The 15,321-nt window shown below is 44.0% G+C and overlaps 1 protein-coding gene across 2 annotated transcripts in view; it reads left to right on the top strand.

The window, feature by feature from the left end:
• Positions 1-15,321, top strand: part of EDC4 (enhancer of mRNA decapping 4) — a 499,346-nt gene that overhangs the window by 462,201 nt on the left and 21,824 nt on the right. For both annotated transcript variants that reach the window (XM_077456654.1, XM_077456664.1), the window contains exon 26: positions 9,918-10,137. In XM_077456654.1, the coding sequence (XP_077312780.1) occupies positions 9,918-10,137 (220 nt within the window). The remainder of the gene's footprint in view (positions 1-9,917; positions 10,138-15,321) is intronic.

Raw genomic sequence — 15,321 nt, forward strand, 5'->3', positions numbered from 1 at the left:
TCATTTAACACTTGCTGATCATGTGACTGGGCTGTATGGCTTTTTGTAAATTAAATAACGTTGTATGCTTGGATGCTTGCAGCGTGCTCTTATTACATAAAATTATCCATTAGTACTATAGTGCTTTATCTTTTTGTTTCACAAGGCTTACAATTAAAATATAGTAAAGCCTTGGATTGCAAGCATAATTTGTTTCAGAATCCATGCTTGTAATCCAAAGCACTTGTATTTCAAAGCGAATTTCCCCATAAGAAATAATGTGAACTCAAATGATACGTTCCACAACCAATTATTCAAAGGTCCTTCAGTTTATAGTCCATTTAGAAAGATTATAGCAGTGTGAGAGGTTGTGTAACCATAAAATGTCCATCCAAAAATGGCAGCCTCCACAAGGGGATTAGAAGCAAAATCCAGCAGGAGCTACAGAGTATAAAAGAGAAGAGAAGCGCCTCTAAGTGTAGCAATATTGTTACATGTAATGAAGGTACAACATTTAGCAACTCACATGGTTGAATAAGTATGCAGGTATCTGGAGTAAAGCTGTCCACATAGGCCATCCACCGTACCATTGGCTCTCACTGCTGTCAGTCTGCATTCGTGACAGGGAAGACCCTGCAGTAGAGCGCTTGAACTGCTTGTGGAGCGCCATGTGAAGGGCACAACATCAACGGCGGTGAGGAGGATGGTTTATGTGGACAGCTTTACCCCAGATGCCTGCATACTTATATGTGCCCGTTTTAATCCTCAACCTTGTGAGTTGCTAAATGTTTTACCTTCATTAACCGCTTACCAATCGGTCCATAGCCGAATGATGGCTACAGGGTGGTCAGATAACTCTGGGAGAGCATACCATGATGTCCTCCCAGAATCACGATCATGGTAAATGGGCGCTGACAGAGGCCATTTACCACGTGATCGTTCCGTCAAATGACGGAGCGATCACATGTAAATAAACAGACGTCACCTCTGGTTTCTCTCTCCCCTCTCCATACAGTGTGAGGGGAGAGAACGGATGCAGCAGCACTGGGCTGGATGTGTAGTGCCCACAGCGCTGCTCAGTGACAAATCCATCCATCCATCCATCCCTCTGTATAAGCCTTCCACACTGAGCCATCCACACTCATCCATCCCGCCGTGGACGCTCATCCATCCACATCCCGCCGTGGACGCTCATCCATCCACATCCCGCCGTGGACGCTCATCCATCCACATCCCGCCGTGGACGCTCATCCATCCACATCCCGCCGTGGACGCTCAGCCATCCACATCCCGCCGTGGACGCTCAGCCATCCACATCCCGCCACCCACGCTCAGCCATCCACATCCCGCCACCCACGCTCAGCCATCCACATCCCGCCCCCCACGCTCAGCCATCCACATCCCGCCCCCCACGCTCAGCCATCCACATCCCGCCCCCCACGCTCAGCCATCCACATCCCGCCCCCCACGCTCAGCCATCCACATCCCGCCCCCCACGCTCAGCCATCCACATCCCGCCCCCCACGCTCAGCCATCCACATCCCGCCCCCCACGCTCAGCCATCCACATCCCGCCCCCCACGCTCAGCCATCCACATCCCGCCCCCCACGCTCAGCCATCCACATCCCGCCACCCACGCTCAGCCATCCACATCCCGCCACCCACGCTCAGCCATCCACATCCCGCCACCCACGCTCAGCCATCCACATCCCGCCACCCACGCTCAGCCATCCACATCCCGCCACCCACGCTCAGCCATCCACATCCCGCCACCCACGCTCAGCCATCCACATCCCGCCACCCACGCTCAGCCATCCACATCCCGCCACCCACGCTCAGCCATCCACATCCCGCCACCCACGCTCAGCCATCCACATCCCGCCACCCACGCTCAGCCATCCTTCTGTCATACTCAGCAATACTCATCCATCCATGCTCAGCCATCCACATCCCGCCACCCACGCTCATCCATCCATGCTCAGCCATCCACATCCCGCCACCCACGCTCATCCATCCATGCTCAGCCATCCACATCCCGCCACCCACGCTCATCCATCCATGCTCAGCCATCCACATCCCGCCACCCACGCTCATCCATCCATACTCAGCCATTCATACTCGGCAATACTCATCCATCCATCCATGCTCAGCCATCCATACTCAGCAATACTCATCCATCCATCCATGCTCAGCCATCCATACTCAGCAATACTCATCCATCCATCCATGCTCAGCCATCCATACTCAGCAATACTCATCCATCCATACTCAGCAATACTCATCCATCCATCCATACTCAGCAATACTCATCCATCCATCCATACTCAGCAATACTCATCCATCCATCCATACTCAGCAATACTCATCCATCCATCCATACTCAGCAATACTCATCCATCCATCCATACTCAGCAATACTCATCCATCCATCCATACTCAGCAATACTCATCCATCCATCCATACTCAGCAATACTCATCATGCCATCCATACTCAGCAATACTCATCATGCCATCCATACTCAGCAATACTCATCATGCCATCCATACTCATCATGCCATCCATACTCAGCAATACTCATCATGCCATTCATACTCAGCAATACTCATCATGCCATCCATACTCAGCAATACTCATCATGCCATTCATACTCAGCAATACTCATCATGCCATCCATACTCAGCAATACTCATCATGCCATTCATACTCAGCAATACTCATCATGCCATCCATACTCAGCAATACTCATCATGCCATCCATACTCAGCAATACTCATCATGCCATTCATACTCAGCAATACTCATCATGCCATCCATACTCAGCAATACTCATCATGCCATTCATACTCAGCAATACTCATCATGCCATTCATACTCAGCAATACTCATCATGCCATCCATACTCAGCAATACTCATCATGCCATTCATACTCAGCAATACTCATCATGCCATCCATACTCCACCATCCATCCATGCTCAGCCGTATCCAGCCATACCGAGCTTTATCCAGCCATGCTCAGCCATACCCAACCGTACTCAGCCTCTATATGTCAGGCTGCGGAAGTCTCACACGTGGTATCACCATACTCGGGAAGAGTAGGAGAATGTATTTGGGGGTGTAATTTTTGGTATGTACATGCTTTGTGTTAAAGATATTGTATAAATCGACAAATTTGTGTTTAAAAAAAAAATGAATTTTCATTTTCTTTCCACGTTTTCCATATGTTGGGGTGTTTACTTTCCAAAATGGGGTCATTTTTGGGGCGTTTCCATTGTCCTGGTGCTCCAGGGCCTTCAAAAGTTTAAGAGGTAGTCAGGAAATTAGATGTGTAATTTATGCTCCAGAACACCTGATGGTGCTCCCTGTGTTGCATGACTGAGTAATTGTCATTCAAAATGTGAGAGCACCGAAAGTTGAAAATTGGTCTGGTTAGGAAGGGGGTTTAAATGCCCAGTGGGTAAGTGGTTAAATAAAACCATATTGCTACACTTAGATGCAGCTCTCTTCTCATATAAAAGAGTGTTTTTTTTTTTTTTGCAGATTTATTTATACTTACCTCTATACTGAGAACCATGCGATCGAACATTGCCGATGGCTCGGTTCTCACAGCTCCCCGAGCAGAGAGCTGCTGACTGTCAATCAGCAGCTCTCTGCTCTGCTCCTTCACGCTCACTGGAGCGCTGAGCTGTGGAGGGGTGGGGAACGGCCATCTCAGGCTCTCAGTGGCTTGCTGAGAGACTGAGACACGTATATCTGTGACTCCGCTCTCTGCTAAAAATGGGTCACAGGAGTGCCAAACGAATTGCACTACTGTGATCCATAGGAGAAGCCCAGCCAAATGAGCTTTGGCTTGACTTCTTTTAAGGTTAAGGTTTATGATCAGGTACAGAGCATGATAAATTGTGGATTTCTGTTCAGTAGAAGTGTTGTACCAGGATCATAATATTTCTACATGCTAGATTCTTCTTTTTTTTTGTTAGTTTTTTAGTATGTATTAGATCTTTGGGGATTGCTTGCTGACCACCGGTCATCTGGGGCCTAACAGGATAAAAAACCTAATTAAAAGTGACAGCTTGAATGCTGGTGCCTAGTTTTGTCAAGGCCTAATGACATCCTAGTATTTTCTTTTCTTACATCGGGACACAGAAACATAGTAATTACTATGTGGGTTATATCGGACCGACAGGTGCTGGACACTGGCACGCCCCTAAAGGTGTGTACTCCCCTATATAACCCCTCCCATTACTGGGAGTCCTCAGTTTTTTTGCCATTGTCTAAGGTGTTGGCCACGAGTAAAGATGTGCTATGCTGAGCTCCACGGTTAGTAATCCTTGATGAGGGCTAGCCATACTGACCGGATCCATTCTGATGTATTTTCAAGGGCTAAATGAATGGTACGAATGGCTTGCGAACACTTCTGTTTAGAGAGCTGGGCCTTGGGATCCAGTACTTTTTGGTAGTGAGGCCATAAAGTTTTTACTGGCAGGGTGCTGTCGCAGGTCCAGGATTGTGGGATAACCTGAGAATTCTCCAGTTCCTGAAGGTTTCCTATAAGGTCTCAGAGCCTACCGTGAAGGGTGAAGATTGGGTCTTTATCTCTGATAAAACCCTGCTGTGAGGATAAGGTAAGGGAGATTTTCTCAGGAATTTCTCCTTTCTATGTAAAGTGTTGTCGTGCCTATGTATCACCACTGGGGCCTGTATTGAGCACTCACCATCCTGACGCTGGAAACAGTAGAAGCCTTCACTCTACTCTCCAGCTGGAACAAAAGAAAAGGGGATCTGGTCTCTTCCTGTGCTGAACTATAACCTAGCAATGTACATTCCTTTGCATAGTGCCTCTGCTTTATGCTTCAGGCTATGAATGGTAATGAGACCAGAAACTTCTCCAAAGGGTCATTTGTTTGCACTGTAAACTAAATGCATTTCCAATAGAATGTCATCATCCTCTGAGAGGGATATGGCTAGTCAAATTGAGCCGTCAGGGGTAGAACACTTTAGTCCCTGTATATATCATATAAACAGGTTTGTATGTTCTACCATTTAAAAGTTTGAAAAAAAAAAAGATTAATGCTTTGGTGTCTCTCCATGGTAGGACTAAACAATAGCAGATTCCCATCTAGTCCTCAGGGCCCCTTTGTGGTGCAGGAGGCTAGGGATCAGGTAGATCTTCCCAAATATTGGAAGATACTTATTTTTACCTCTTCAGAGGACCCTAATATGGAAGGAGTAGCTTCACAAGTCAGGTGATTGTGTACTCCCTTACTTAACCCTTTTGTTGCCTGCAGCACAGGCTCTTGCGGTATCTACCTCTAATTGGGTTCATTAGAACCTCCCCCACCTGGGGATTTTTTTTCCTATTCATGCATAGCTTATGTATTCTGAATGGGAACATTTCTATTAAGAAAATGGGTTCCAGCAATTGATGCTGCAATCACCTCAGTGAGCAGTCTCAGATGTCCGTTGGATAATGCATTGATGTTAAAGGATCCAGCAAATTAAAGTTGGAACTTCCTTTTTAAGACAAGATGTCTTTTGCAGTTCAGTAGCACAGCTGGTTCTTGCTGCAATGGGTGTATCTCAGTCCATTAACCCTTTAACGTTCTGCTCCACCATTTTGAGTCACGCTAACTCATTGAAAAATATGGACTCCAAAGGGTTAAGGAACAGTTTGTGGAGATACCTGAAATTCTGCCTGATCAACAGGCCCAGCAATGGGCTGGTGCATCTGATGCACTGTCTCACAGTAGATGCTATGAAAGACTCTATCATTTAAGCCTTATGGCTTATGCTTGGACTAGTACATTCTCAGAGTTCTGTGGCTGAAATATTGATCGGCGAAGCACCATGTGAAAGCTCTTAGCCAGTTTGTTTTCCCTTCCTGGGGTACAGCGATTTAGAGTGGATAAATGCATCCTAAAGACCTCCTAATAGGGTAAAGCTCTCTTTACCAGTAAAAAGAGGTTCAAAAATGTCTCCTTTTATCGTGCTGCCTCTCCTATGCCTGGGGCATCTGCCTCTAGGCAGTCTTGGCGACCTCAACTATCAGGTTCAAGGGAAAGTCCCCAAGGGCAGCACCAGGATCTTGGGGCAGAAAGCCCATAAAGCAGAATGCTAAAGCCTTCTCATGAAGGGGCACCCCCACTCGTTCGGGTGAGGGGAAAGGTTCTGCGATTCTCAAGATCTGGCAGGAACAATGTCAGTACAAATGGATTTCTGCAATTTTTTTCTCTAGGTTACGACTAGAGTTCCAAGATCCTGGATGGCTCAGTCGGTAGAGCATCAGACTTTGATCTGAGGGTTTGGGTCCCTGTTTGGGTGCTGCCTGTGGGGTCCTTGGGCTGCTAATGGGGCAGGCTTTATGCAAGAGTTTCCGTCTCCTGAATGTTCCTAAGGATCCAGAGGAAAAAAAGTCTCTTTCTGGCCTCTGGATCAGCTGATATCCCAGTTGGTGATATCAGAGGTTTCCTTAGTGGAACAGGAGGTTTTGGCTCATACCTTTTAAGGTTCCAGAACCAAACAGAGGTAAGACCCATTCTAGATCTCAAAGATCTGTATAGGCACATTAAACTTCCGATCCTTTCCTAATTCAATCAGCTGTGTCCACTCTGCAAGGAGGGGAGTTGCATATCTCCATGTGCCAAATTTTCCTGCTCACCAGAAATTTCTACATTTTTGAAATCTAAGATTATCTTTTCAGTTGTGGCCCTGGCATTCGGCTTAGCCACAGCACCACGAGTGTTCTGAAAGATTCTGGCACCTCCTTTAGCCAGATTAAGGGCTCAAGGCATAGCAGTCCTAGCCTATTAGAAGATCTACTTTTAATAGATCATTCAGTCTCAGGTCTAAAACCAGAGTCTGAACTAAGCCGTAACTATCTGAAGTCTCTCAACCTAGGAAGATTCTCCTTAAAACCATCAAGGAGATTACAGTACTTGGAGGCTGGTTATAGATACCATACAGAAGAAGGTATTCTTACCCCAGACAATAATCAGTTCCATTGTAGGACTAATTCAACTTATCAAAGCAAAGGAAAATTCCTTCATTTGGCTGTGCAGATTTTTAGGGGAAATTACTCAAAAACTGCTTCAAGACACCATCCTGTCTGGAATAAAAAGAGATTCAGGCCTTATTGGTTTCCAATACGCCTGGCTCCCAACATAAGTCAGAGCCTAAATTGGTGGTGGTTATCCAGCAAAAGGGAAAATCTTTATCCTGGAAGGTGTTAACAGATGCCAGGCTAGGGAGCAGCCCTGGAAGAAGATTCTGTTCAGGGGAGATGGTCCAGGTTAGAGGACCTTGCCTATCAACTTTTTTTGTAAGTTTCAGGCATTACGTCTGGCCCAACAATCTTGGCGGTCAGACTACGGGACTGCTCTGTCAGGATTCAGTCTAAGGCCACGGCGGTGGCTTGCATCAATCGCCAGGGGGGCCAGAAAAGAGGTGAATAATGTTCTGCCTTGGGCAGAACACAACATTCCTTGCCTATCAGCAATTTTAATTTTTCAGGTGTACTACTTGAGTCGCCACCAATTATTTCCGGGAGAATGATCTCTTCACCTCGACATCTTCCTAGTGATGTTAGATGGGGTATTAATCGAGGGATTGCTGACTGGAGAGCAGGCGAGTATAAGGAGTGGTTATCCATTGAATGAACCAAAGGCGAATTTCTATCTAAGTTTGGTGAGTGGCCATTTCGTAAGGTGGTGGTGGCACGAAGGGAGTTGCACACGTGAACACTGAAGGTCTATTGATTGAAAATAATATTGGAATTGGGGACAGGATCCCATTCCTATACACACTCATTACTTGAGAGTGTATAAGGATTGGAATTGGGGGAGGTTTGGTATACAATACAAGGTTTTTTGGGGATTGGCTTTTGCGTTTTTTGGTTATTAGTGTTTGCATATGCATGCATTGTGATGTGTAGGAGCAGTTTGTATTTGTTAAAACACTAAATAATAAGTAAGTGGTATTTGTTGAGATTTAATTATACTATGTACACAGTGGATACGTTTGGACACATATATATCTTTGTTCACAAAAAGGAAGATAGGGGGCGCAATCCACAATCTAACACATATTCCGGACATGGACCTATTTGCGTCAAGATTCATCAACAAGGTCGACAACTTTTTGTCGAAAAAACAGGGGGTCCGTTAGCAGGCAAAACAGATGCATTAGTCTTCCCATGGGATCAGTTTTCACTGATCTATGCATTTCCTCCAGTTCTGCTTCTTCCGTGCCTTCTCCACAGGATTAAGCAGGAACAAAAGGAGGTGATTTTGGCAGCCCCAGAAGATCTTGATTTACAAGATCATAAAGATGGCAGTAGGAGTCCTTTGGACTCTGCCATTATAGCCAGACCTTCTTGCACAAAGTCCAGTATTTAATCCTACATTACGGGCGAAAAATTTAACAGGTTTAATCCCACTCTATAAAAGATCGTGGGTGATCTCCTTCGCTATTGTCTACTTTGAGTAATGCCAGGAAACCGGCTTCCAGAATCACTTACTTTAGAGTCTGGAAGGTATGTATGTTGGTGTGGATCCAGGGGTTGGCACTCCAGGAAATATGTCATAGGCAGGATTCCTGATGTCCTGCATATGGCATCTGTAATGAAGTTGGCCTTGACTTCTATCAAGAGCAAGATCCCGACCTTGTCATTGTTTTTTTCCTATGGTCTCTTGCTTCCCAGTCTTGGTGCATAGCTTATTCAGGGAGTTTATTCCCCCTATCAAGGCATCTCTAATCCTTGGGATTTAAAATTGGTCTTATCGGCTTTGCTAAATCAGTCATTCGAACCTTTACGAGAAATTGCCTTGGTTCTTTGACAAGAAAGATGATCTTTTCTGGTTGCCATTTCTTCTACTAGAAGAGTATCGGAACTAGCGGCTCTGTCTTGTAAGAGCCATATTTCATCATGCATGAGGATGAAGTGGTTTCATGTCCTCATCCTGAATTCCTACCAAAGTGGTAACAGGTTTTTCATTTAAACCAGGATATTATTCTTCCTCCTTTTCCCCAGAGACTTAATCTAGGAAAGAGAAGGCACTATATTCTCTTGCTGTAGTGAGAACGAGCAGTCAATTTAAAGGCGACCACTTAGGTTCGCAAAACACAGGTTTTGTTTGTACTGCCAGAGGGTCCAAGATGTGGACAGGCAGCGTCAAGGTCCACTATTTTCCAAATGGATTCGTCAAGTGATTGTTCATGCTTCAGCTTAAAGAAAATTCTTTCTTCTCAGGTTAAGAGCACACTCATCCAGCGCGATTAGTGCCTCTTGGGTGGTGCATCATCAGGCCTCTATGGCTCAGATCCGTAAGGCTGTGACTTGGTCTTTGGTTCATACGTTTATCAGATTTTATTAAATCGATATTAAAGGTCATGAGGATATTGCCGTTGGGTGCAGTATGAGTCCTCTGGCCGCCTGTTTTTGTTCTGTCTCTCTCCTCCTTCCCCCCTCCTTCCCCCCCCCCTTCAGTTGCCATTGCTATGGGACATCCCACATAGTAATTACTATGGCTCTTTGTCCCCTGATGTAAGAAAAGAAAACAGGATTTTTATAACCGCTTACCTGTAAAATCCTTTTGTTTAATGTACATCAGGGGACAAAGAGCCATAGTAATTACTATGTGGAATGTCCCATTTTTGGGATACATTGTAATCCTTGGCTACAAAACTGAGGACTCCCAGTAATGGGGGTTATATAGGGGAGTACACACATTTTAGGGGCGTGCCAGTGTCCAGCACCTGTCGGTCTGATATAACCCACAGAGTAATTACTATGGCTCTGTGTCCCCTGATGTACATCAAAGAAAAGGAGTTTATAGGTAAGCTGTTATAAAAATCCTATTTTTTTTTTATAGTAATATATCAGAGAATACATTTATCACTTAAACAGGTTCTAATTAAAATACACTGGTTTTATTTGCAGCATGCAGGACTCTATCCTAAACCATGTCCAAAGGATAATAAAGGAAGAAGTAAACCATGCTATGAAAGAACAGCAAGCAGCCGTCACCTCAAGCATTATGCATGCAATGCGATCTGCTGCTGGAACACCAATACCAACCTCCCATTTTGACTTTCAATCACAACAGACGCACATATTGCAACTTCTGCAGCAAGGTCACCTAAATCAAGCTTTCCAGCAGGTATTTACTGTCTAATATGATCTATTCATCTTTATGGTCATTAGAATTCTTGTATTAATAATTGTATTCGTATAATTCGGACACAATGTAAATATAATTTAAGTATCATACAATCGATAACAGCTTCCTATAATTTAATGCAATCTATACTTTTCTAAAATGAACCTGTGGGCTCACCTTTCCTTATAAGGTTATTCTGGGGATAGAAAAGGGAGATACCAGCGCTTCAATCAGATGCGTATTGTACACATTTTAATTGTGCAGTACATGACACAGGCTGAGTAATTGGACACTGGCAAGCTTTTGAGGACGCCATACCCCCTGGGGTCTCCCCCCTATAACCCTACCCCAAAACCCAATCTGACAGAGCTTGAGCTATTTTGCAAAGAAGAATGGGCAAACATTTCACTCTAGATGTGCAAAGCTGGTAGAGATGAACCCAAGAAGACTTGCAGCTGTAATTGCAGTGAAAGATGGTTCTACAAAGCATTGACTGAATACAAATAGACACTACACTTTTCACATATTTATTTGTAAAAGAAATTGAAAACTATAATTTTCCTTCCACTTCACAATTATGTGCCACTTTGTAAAAACAGGAAAAATACTGCGCTTACCTAGAAACAACACCCAAAGATACTCTAATTATTTAAAGCCACAATTATTACGATGTGATACACATCAAAGATCAATATAAAACAAAAAATATAACTGCGCTATCTCTACCCCAAAAATAGTTTACACCTATATTGACCTATATTACCATATGGACATATGATCTCCAGTAATATTTAGTATGCACATGAATGTTCTAAAATAATAAATGATACCAATCCCTTAATCATATAAAAAAGCTCCTCATGAAGGTAGTGATATATAACGATAAATGAACATTAACAACTGAAAATAAAATATAAAAATAAATAATCTTATTAAATTGATCAAAAACGTGATATTGGTGAATAAATAAATTTAATAAAGATAATAAATATAAATAACTAAAAAAACACTTTGAGTCCCAACGTGATGAATTAAATAAATTAATTAATTAATGTGCCCAATAAAGTGCTCCAGAAAAAAAGAGTGCAACAGTCCGTGTAAGTTAATGAAGAAGTGATTCTTTCAGTAGATTTCAGTGCACCAAAAAAATCTTCCTTCACCACCAATGTGCTAACAATCTAAATGCGCGCTTACTAGAAAGAAAAAAAATCCAAGCTCACAATCAATGCTCCCGGAAGGACCATCAAAGGACCATCAAAGTGGGACAGCAAAACTTCTCCAAACGGCATCCACTGACAAGATCGAGATCAAATGAAGATTATTCCTAGCATGGATACCAGCTGATGGTCCCTCAAATTTCATGTATTGCTGAATAGTGCAATGAACACCATTAAAGGAATAGGAGGACAGTTGTGTATATAGAAACTGTCCTCACACACCAATCAGTGTGCACAGCTTAGACAGACTCCCCTCCCAACCAAAACAGCAGCATGTCCGTTCATACGGGGAGAGCCATAAAAAAAATGGCTAGGAATGAATGTCTTAAGATTTTTTGCACATTTGGAACAGCTCACTGAGAAACGGCATGTATCCTGGCTAGGCAAAGTGTGCCACTTTGTATTGGTCTATCACATAAAATCCCAATAAAATTAAGTTTTTGGTTGTAACATCATAAAATGTGGAAAATGTTAAGGGGTATGAATACTTTTTCAAGGCACCCTGTGTCACAATTTCTCTAATAACAGCTTTGATACAGCCATCTATGTCCAAGCTACTAAACACCTTTTCCAGATCCGTTGTCTCTGCCTAGAAGAGGTGAACTTAGAAGAGAATTGAAGAGGACCTGGAGGGGGTTTTAGTCAAGTTTTCCCACCCCCAGGCTCCTATACACCTCAGTTTGTAACTGCAAACAATATGCTTTCTAATGTGGATGTGCTCACTTTTGCTGTGTGGAAAAGCCTCTACGTTGGCGCCCTTGGTTTCTTCCATCTCGCAATGCCCCTTGGGTACAAAGAGACCTGCAAAATCTAAAAAGACATTCCCTCTTCATGAACAAAAGAATGGGCAATGATGGTTGGGCCAATCCAGAAAAGATTTTTAACTCAGTCAATCCATAAATCTATAATGTGAAAAAAGAATGGTCTGTTCCACTAATTCAGGGATATGCAATTAGTGGACCTCCAGGTGTTGCAAAACTACAAGTCCCATCATGCCTCTGCCTCTGGGTGTCATGCTTGTGGCTGTGAGAATCTTGCTATGCCTCATGGGACTTTTAGCTCTGCAACAGCTAGAGGTCCACTAATTGCATATCCCTGCACTAGTTGATCCCGTTGTCTCCATCTTAAACACCTCACTGTACCAGTTGAAATGGTTCTCTATTCAAAGATTCTGCAGACAGGACATTTTAGACACTCTTAAAAGGCTGTCTTTATGCTTGCAATCCCAGCTCTGCAATCTGCTATTGCTATGATTTCTGTCTGTCAAATTGCAGCTAATCGAGCTAGGATATTGAGGGCCATGCCTTACTGAGCAGTTACAGCAATTATCTTCTGCATTCTCCCAGAACAAGTAATGAAAGAAATTTGCAGAATGGCTTTAATATCTTTAATATATATATTGACATGCACAGAAACTTGTGGCTGAAATCCTGGAAAGCTGAGCTTCCTATAAAAGCTACCTCATACGCATGTCCTTGAAGGAGAAATTTGTTTGTGACAAATTCATAAAGATGTCTCAGGAGTAAATATTCTACTTCCACAGATTAAAAAGCCCCCCCACCTCAGAACCCTTTACATCTTCAAAACACGAGCACCTAATTGCTCTGTTCAACTTCCAAACCGAAGTTCAGCTCTTTTCATTGTAAGTCTTGAGTCACAAAGCCCACCAAATCTTCTCAAAACCTTTCTTCCCAATAAAAGGGTGCCCTCACTCCTAAGAATGGGGGACGTCTGTTGCAGCGTGCCTTTCTCTGGGTCACAGACGTCCCAGACTTGGGGGTTCAATCAGTCTCAAATGGGTACAAAATAGAGTTCAAAACTCCACCCCCTCACCACTTTTTTTTCTCTCAATTTACTAAATATCTGCCCATGGACAGTCAATTTCTAGAATGCTTCAAACCATCTCTTGTCCCAGGAAGAAGTTGTGCCAATACCCCACAGGATAGCTTCAAAGAATTCTATCTATTCAAACCTGTTCATGATACTAAAGTTTAATGTTGGGGGTATTCTTCCTATTCTGGACCTAGATTCCCTAAACAAATATCTTCATTTCACGAATTTTGGAAGGTAAGTTATTGCCTCTCTGGGACCAGGGTAATACCTGGCATCTGTTAACATCAATGATGTCTATTTGCATATTCCCACTTATCTACCTAATCAGTTTTTTCTCTTCTTTGCCGTGTAAAACTATCAATTCCAGTTTTTCACACAACCTTTTGGGCTATCCCTCTGCTCCCAGAGTGTTAACAAGGGTTCTAGGACCTTTTTTTTGCCCTATTTCAGATATCAGGGCCAGCACTCACAGGTCATCTGGACAACCTTCTCCTGAAGGTCTCATCTCCTTTCCAGCATTCCACAAACATCCACAGCACAATTAAGATACTCCAAGCTTTCCTAGGGACGTATCTAAGATATGGCAGCCATGGCAAGTGCCATGGGAGGGGGGTGGCAAAAAAGCCGCCTCCCACATGAAAAAAAAAACCACCTGTCCTCCCACGGTTGCCTCCCAAACTAATATATCCCCCGGCGCCACGGTTGGCACTTGCTAATGGTTACTTGGCCTGAAGAGGAGAGTGACAGGTGTGCACCCCCATGACTGGCCAGACCTGGTCCACGTAGAGGATTAGGGTAACTGGCGGAGACTAATGCTCTGCCTACCCTCCTCTACGCGGCCAGCATCATCTTCTCCCCGGAGTGTCGTCTGTGACGTCACGTGATGTGAAGAGGAGAAGAGACGAGGCACGAAAAACTAGAGAGAGGGAGAGAATAAATGAAGGGGAACCCCCAGGCATTACCACTGCAGCCTAGAAAGTACTGATCTTGAGCATCATCATCATGTGCATGTGTGCCTGGATTCCCACTGTCAACTGCCAAATAGAAACAAGCAGCCAATTAAATATAGTGCTCAATATGTATTAAATAATCATGCATAGCCATAGATATCATAAATTGTAATAAAGTGATTTGTGCAACAGGTACAATTACTTAGTAGTACCTGTTGTTGCACAAAACACTATTACACTTTATGATATCTATGGCTATGCATATTTAATCCATATTGAACACTATATTTGATTGGCTGCTTGCTTCTGCTTGGGCCTGGCACAATTGCACATGATGATTTAAAGTGCTCATCATGTGTGACTCTGTGTGTGTGTGTGGCTGCTTCTGCTTGGCAATCAAACATAGTGCTCAATATGGATTAAATAAATATAATAAATAAAATGATTTGTGCAACAAGCTCATTAAACTGTCCACATTCGGTGAAAGTTCATGTACTGCAAACTTTGCAGTACGTGAACTTTCACTGAATGTGGACAGTTTAATGAGCAGGAGCGGACTGACCCATCGGCACTTGGGCACTGCCCGAGGGCCCAGAGCCATTAGGGGACCCCAAAGAGGCTACGCAAGACTAACACATAAATTCTAGCAAGGGCAGCAGCTGTAATAAGATCTCTCGCAGCGTGCTGCTCCCTTTCGGCCCCTCCTTCCCTCCCACCCACCCCAGGTGCTTGTACATTACATCACCGGATGGACGAGAAGAGAGAAGAAGCCAGCGAGGAATTGCGTGCTGTGAGAGGGCTTATTACAGGCATCAGGTGAGGCTGTGTACGTTTTGTGTCCCCACTTCCACATGGTGTAATCCCCCTGTGTCCCCTGTCCGCACTGCATCCCTCTCTCTGTCCCCAGTGTCCCTCTCTGTTCTTGACGCTCTGCATCCCTCTCTGTCCCCGGCATCCCTTTCTGTCTGTCCCCGGCTTTCCACTGGGTGATCATTTTCCAAAAATTTGCTCCCCAGCCTAGAATACTTGGGTCTGGTCCTGGTCATATCACAGGCAAAGGTTTTTCTTCCAGAGAAGAAAATGCTTTCTCTCAGAGCTCACACTCTGGGGTTTAGGTCAAAGAATCATCCCACAATTAGATTTTCCATAAGCATTCTAGGCCTCATGGTAGACTCCAAGTCTGT

Source organism: Lithobates pipiens, unplaced genomic scaffold (genome assembly GCF_037356315.1).
Source record: "Lithobates pipiens isolate NorthernLeopardFrog02 unplaced genomic scaffold, aLitPip1_a1.2 Scaffold_10, whole genome shotgun sequence".
NCBI classification, from domain to species: domain Eukaryota; kingdom Metazoa; phylum Chordata; class Amphibia; order Anura; family Ranidae; genus Lithobates; species Lithobates pipiens.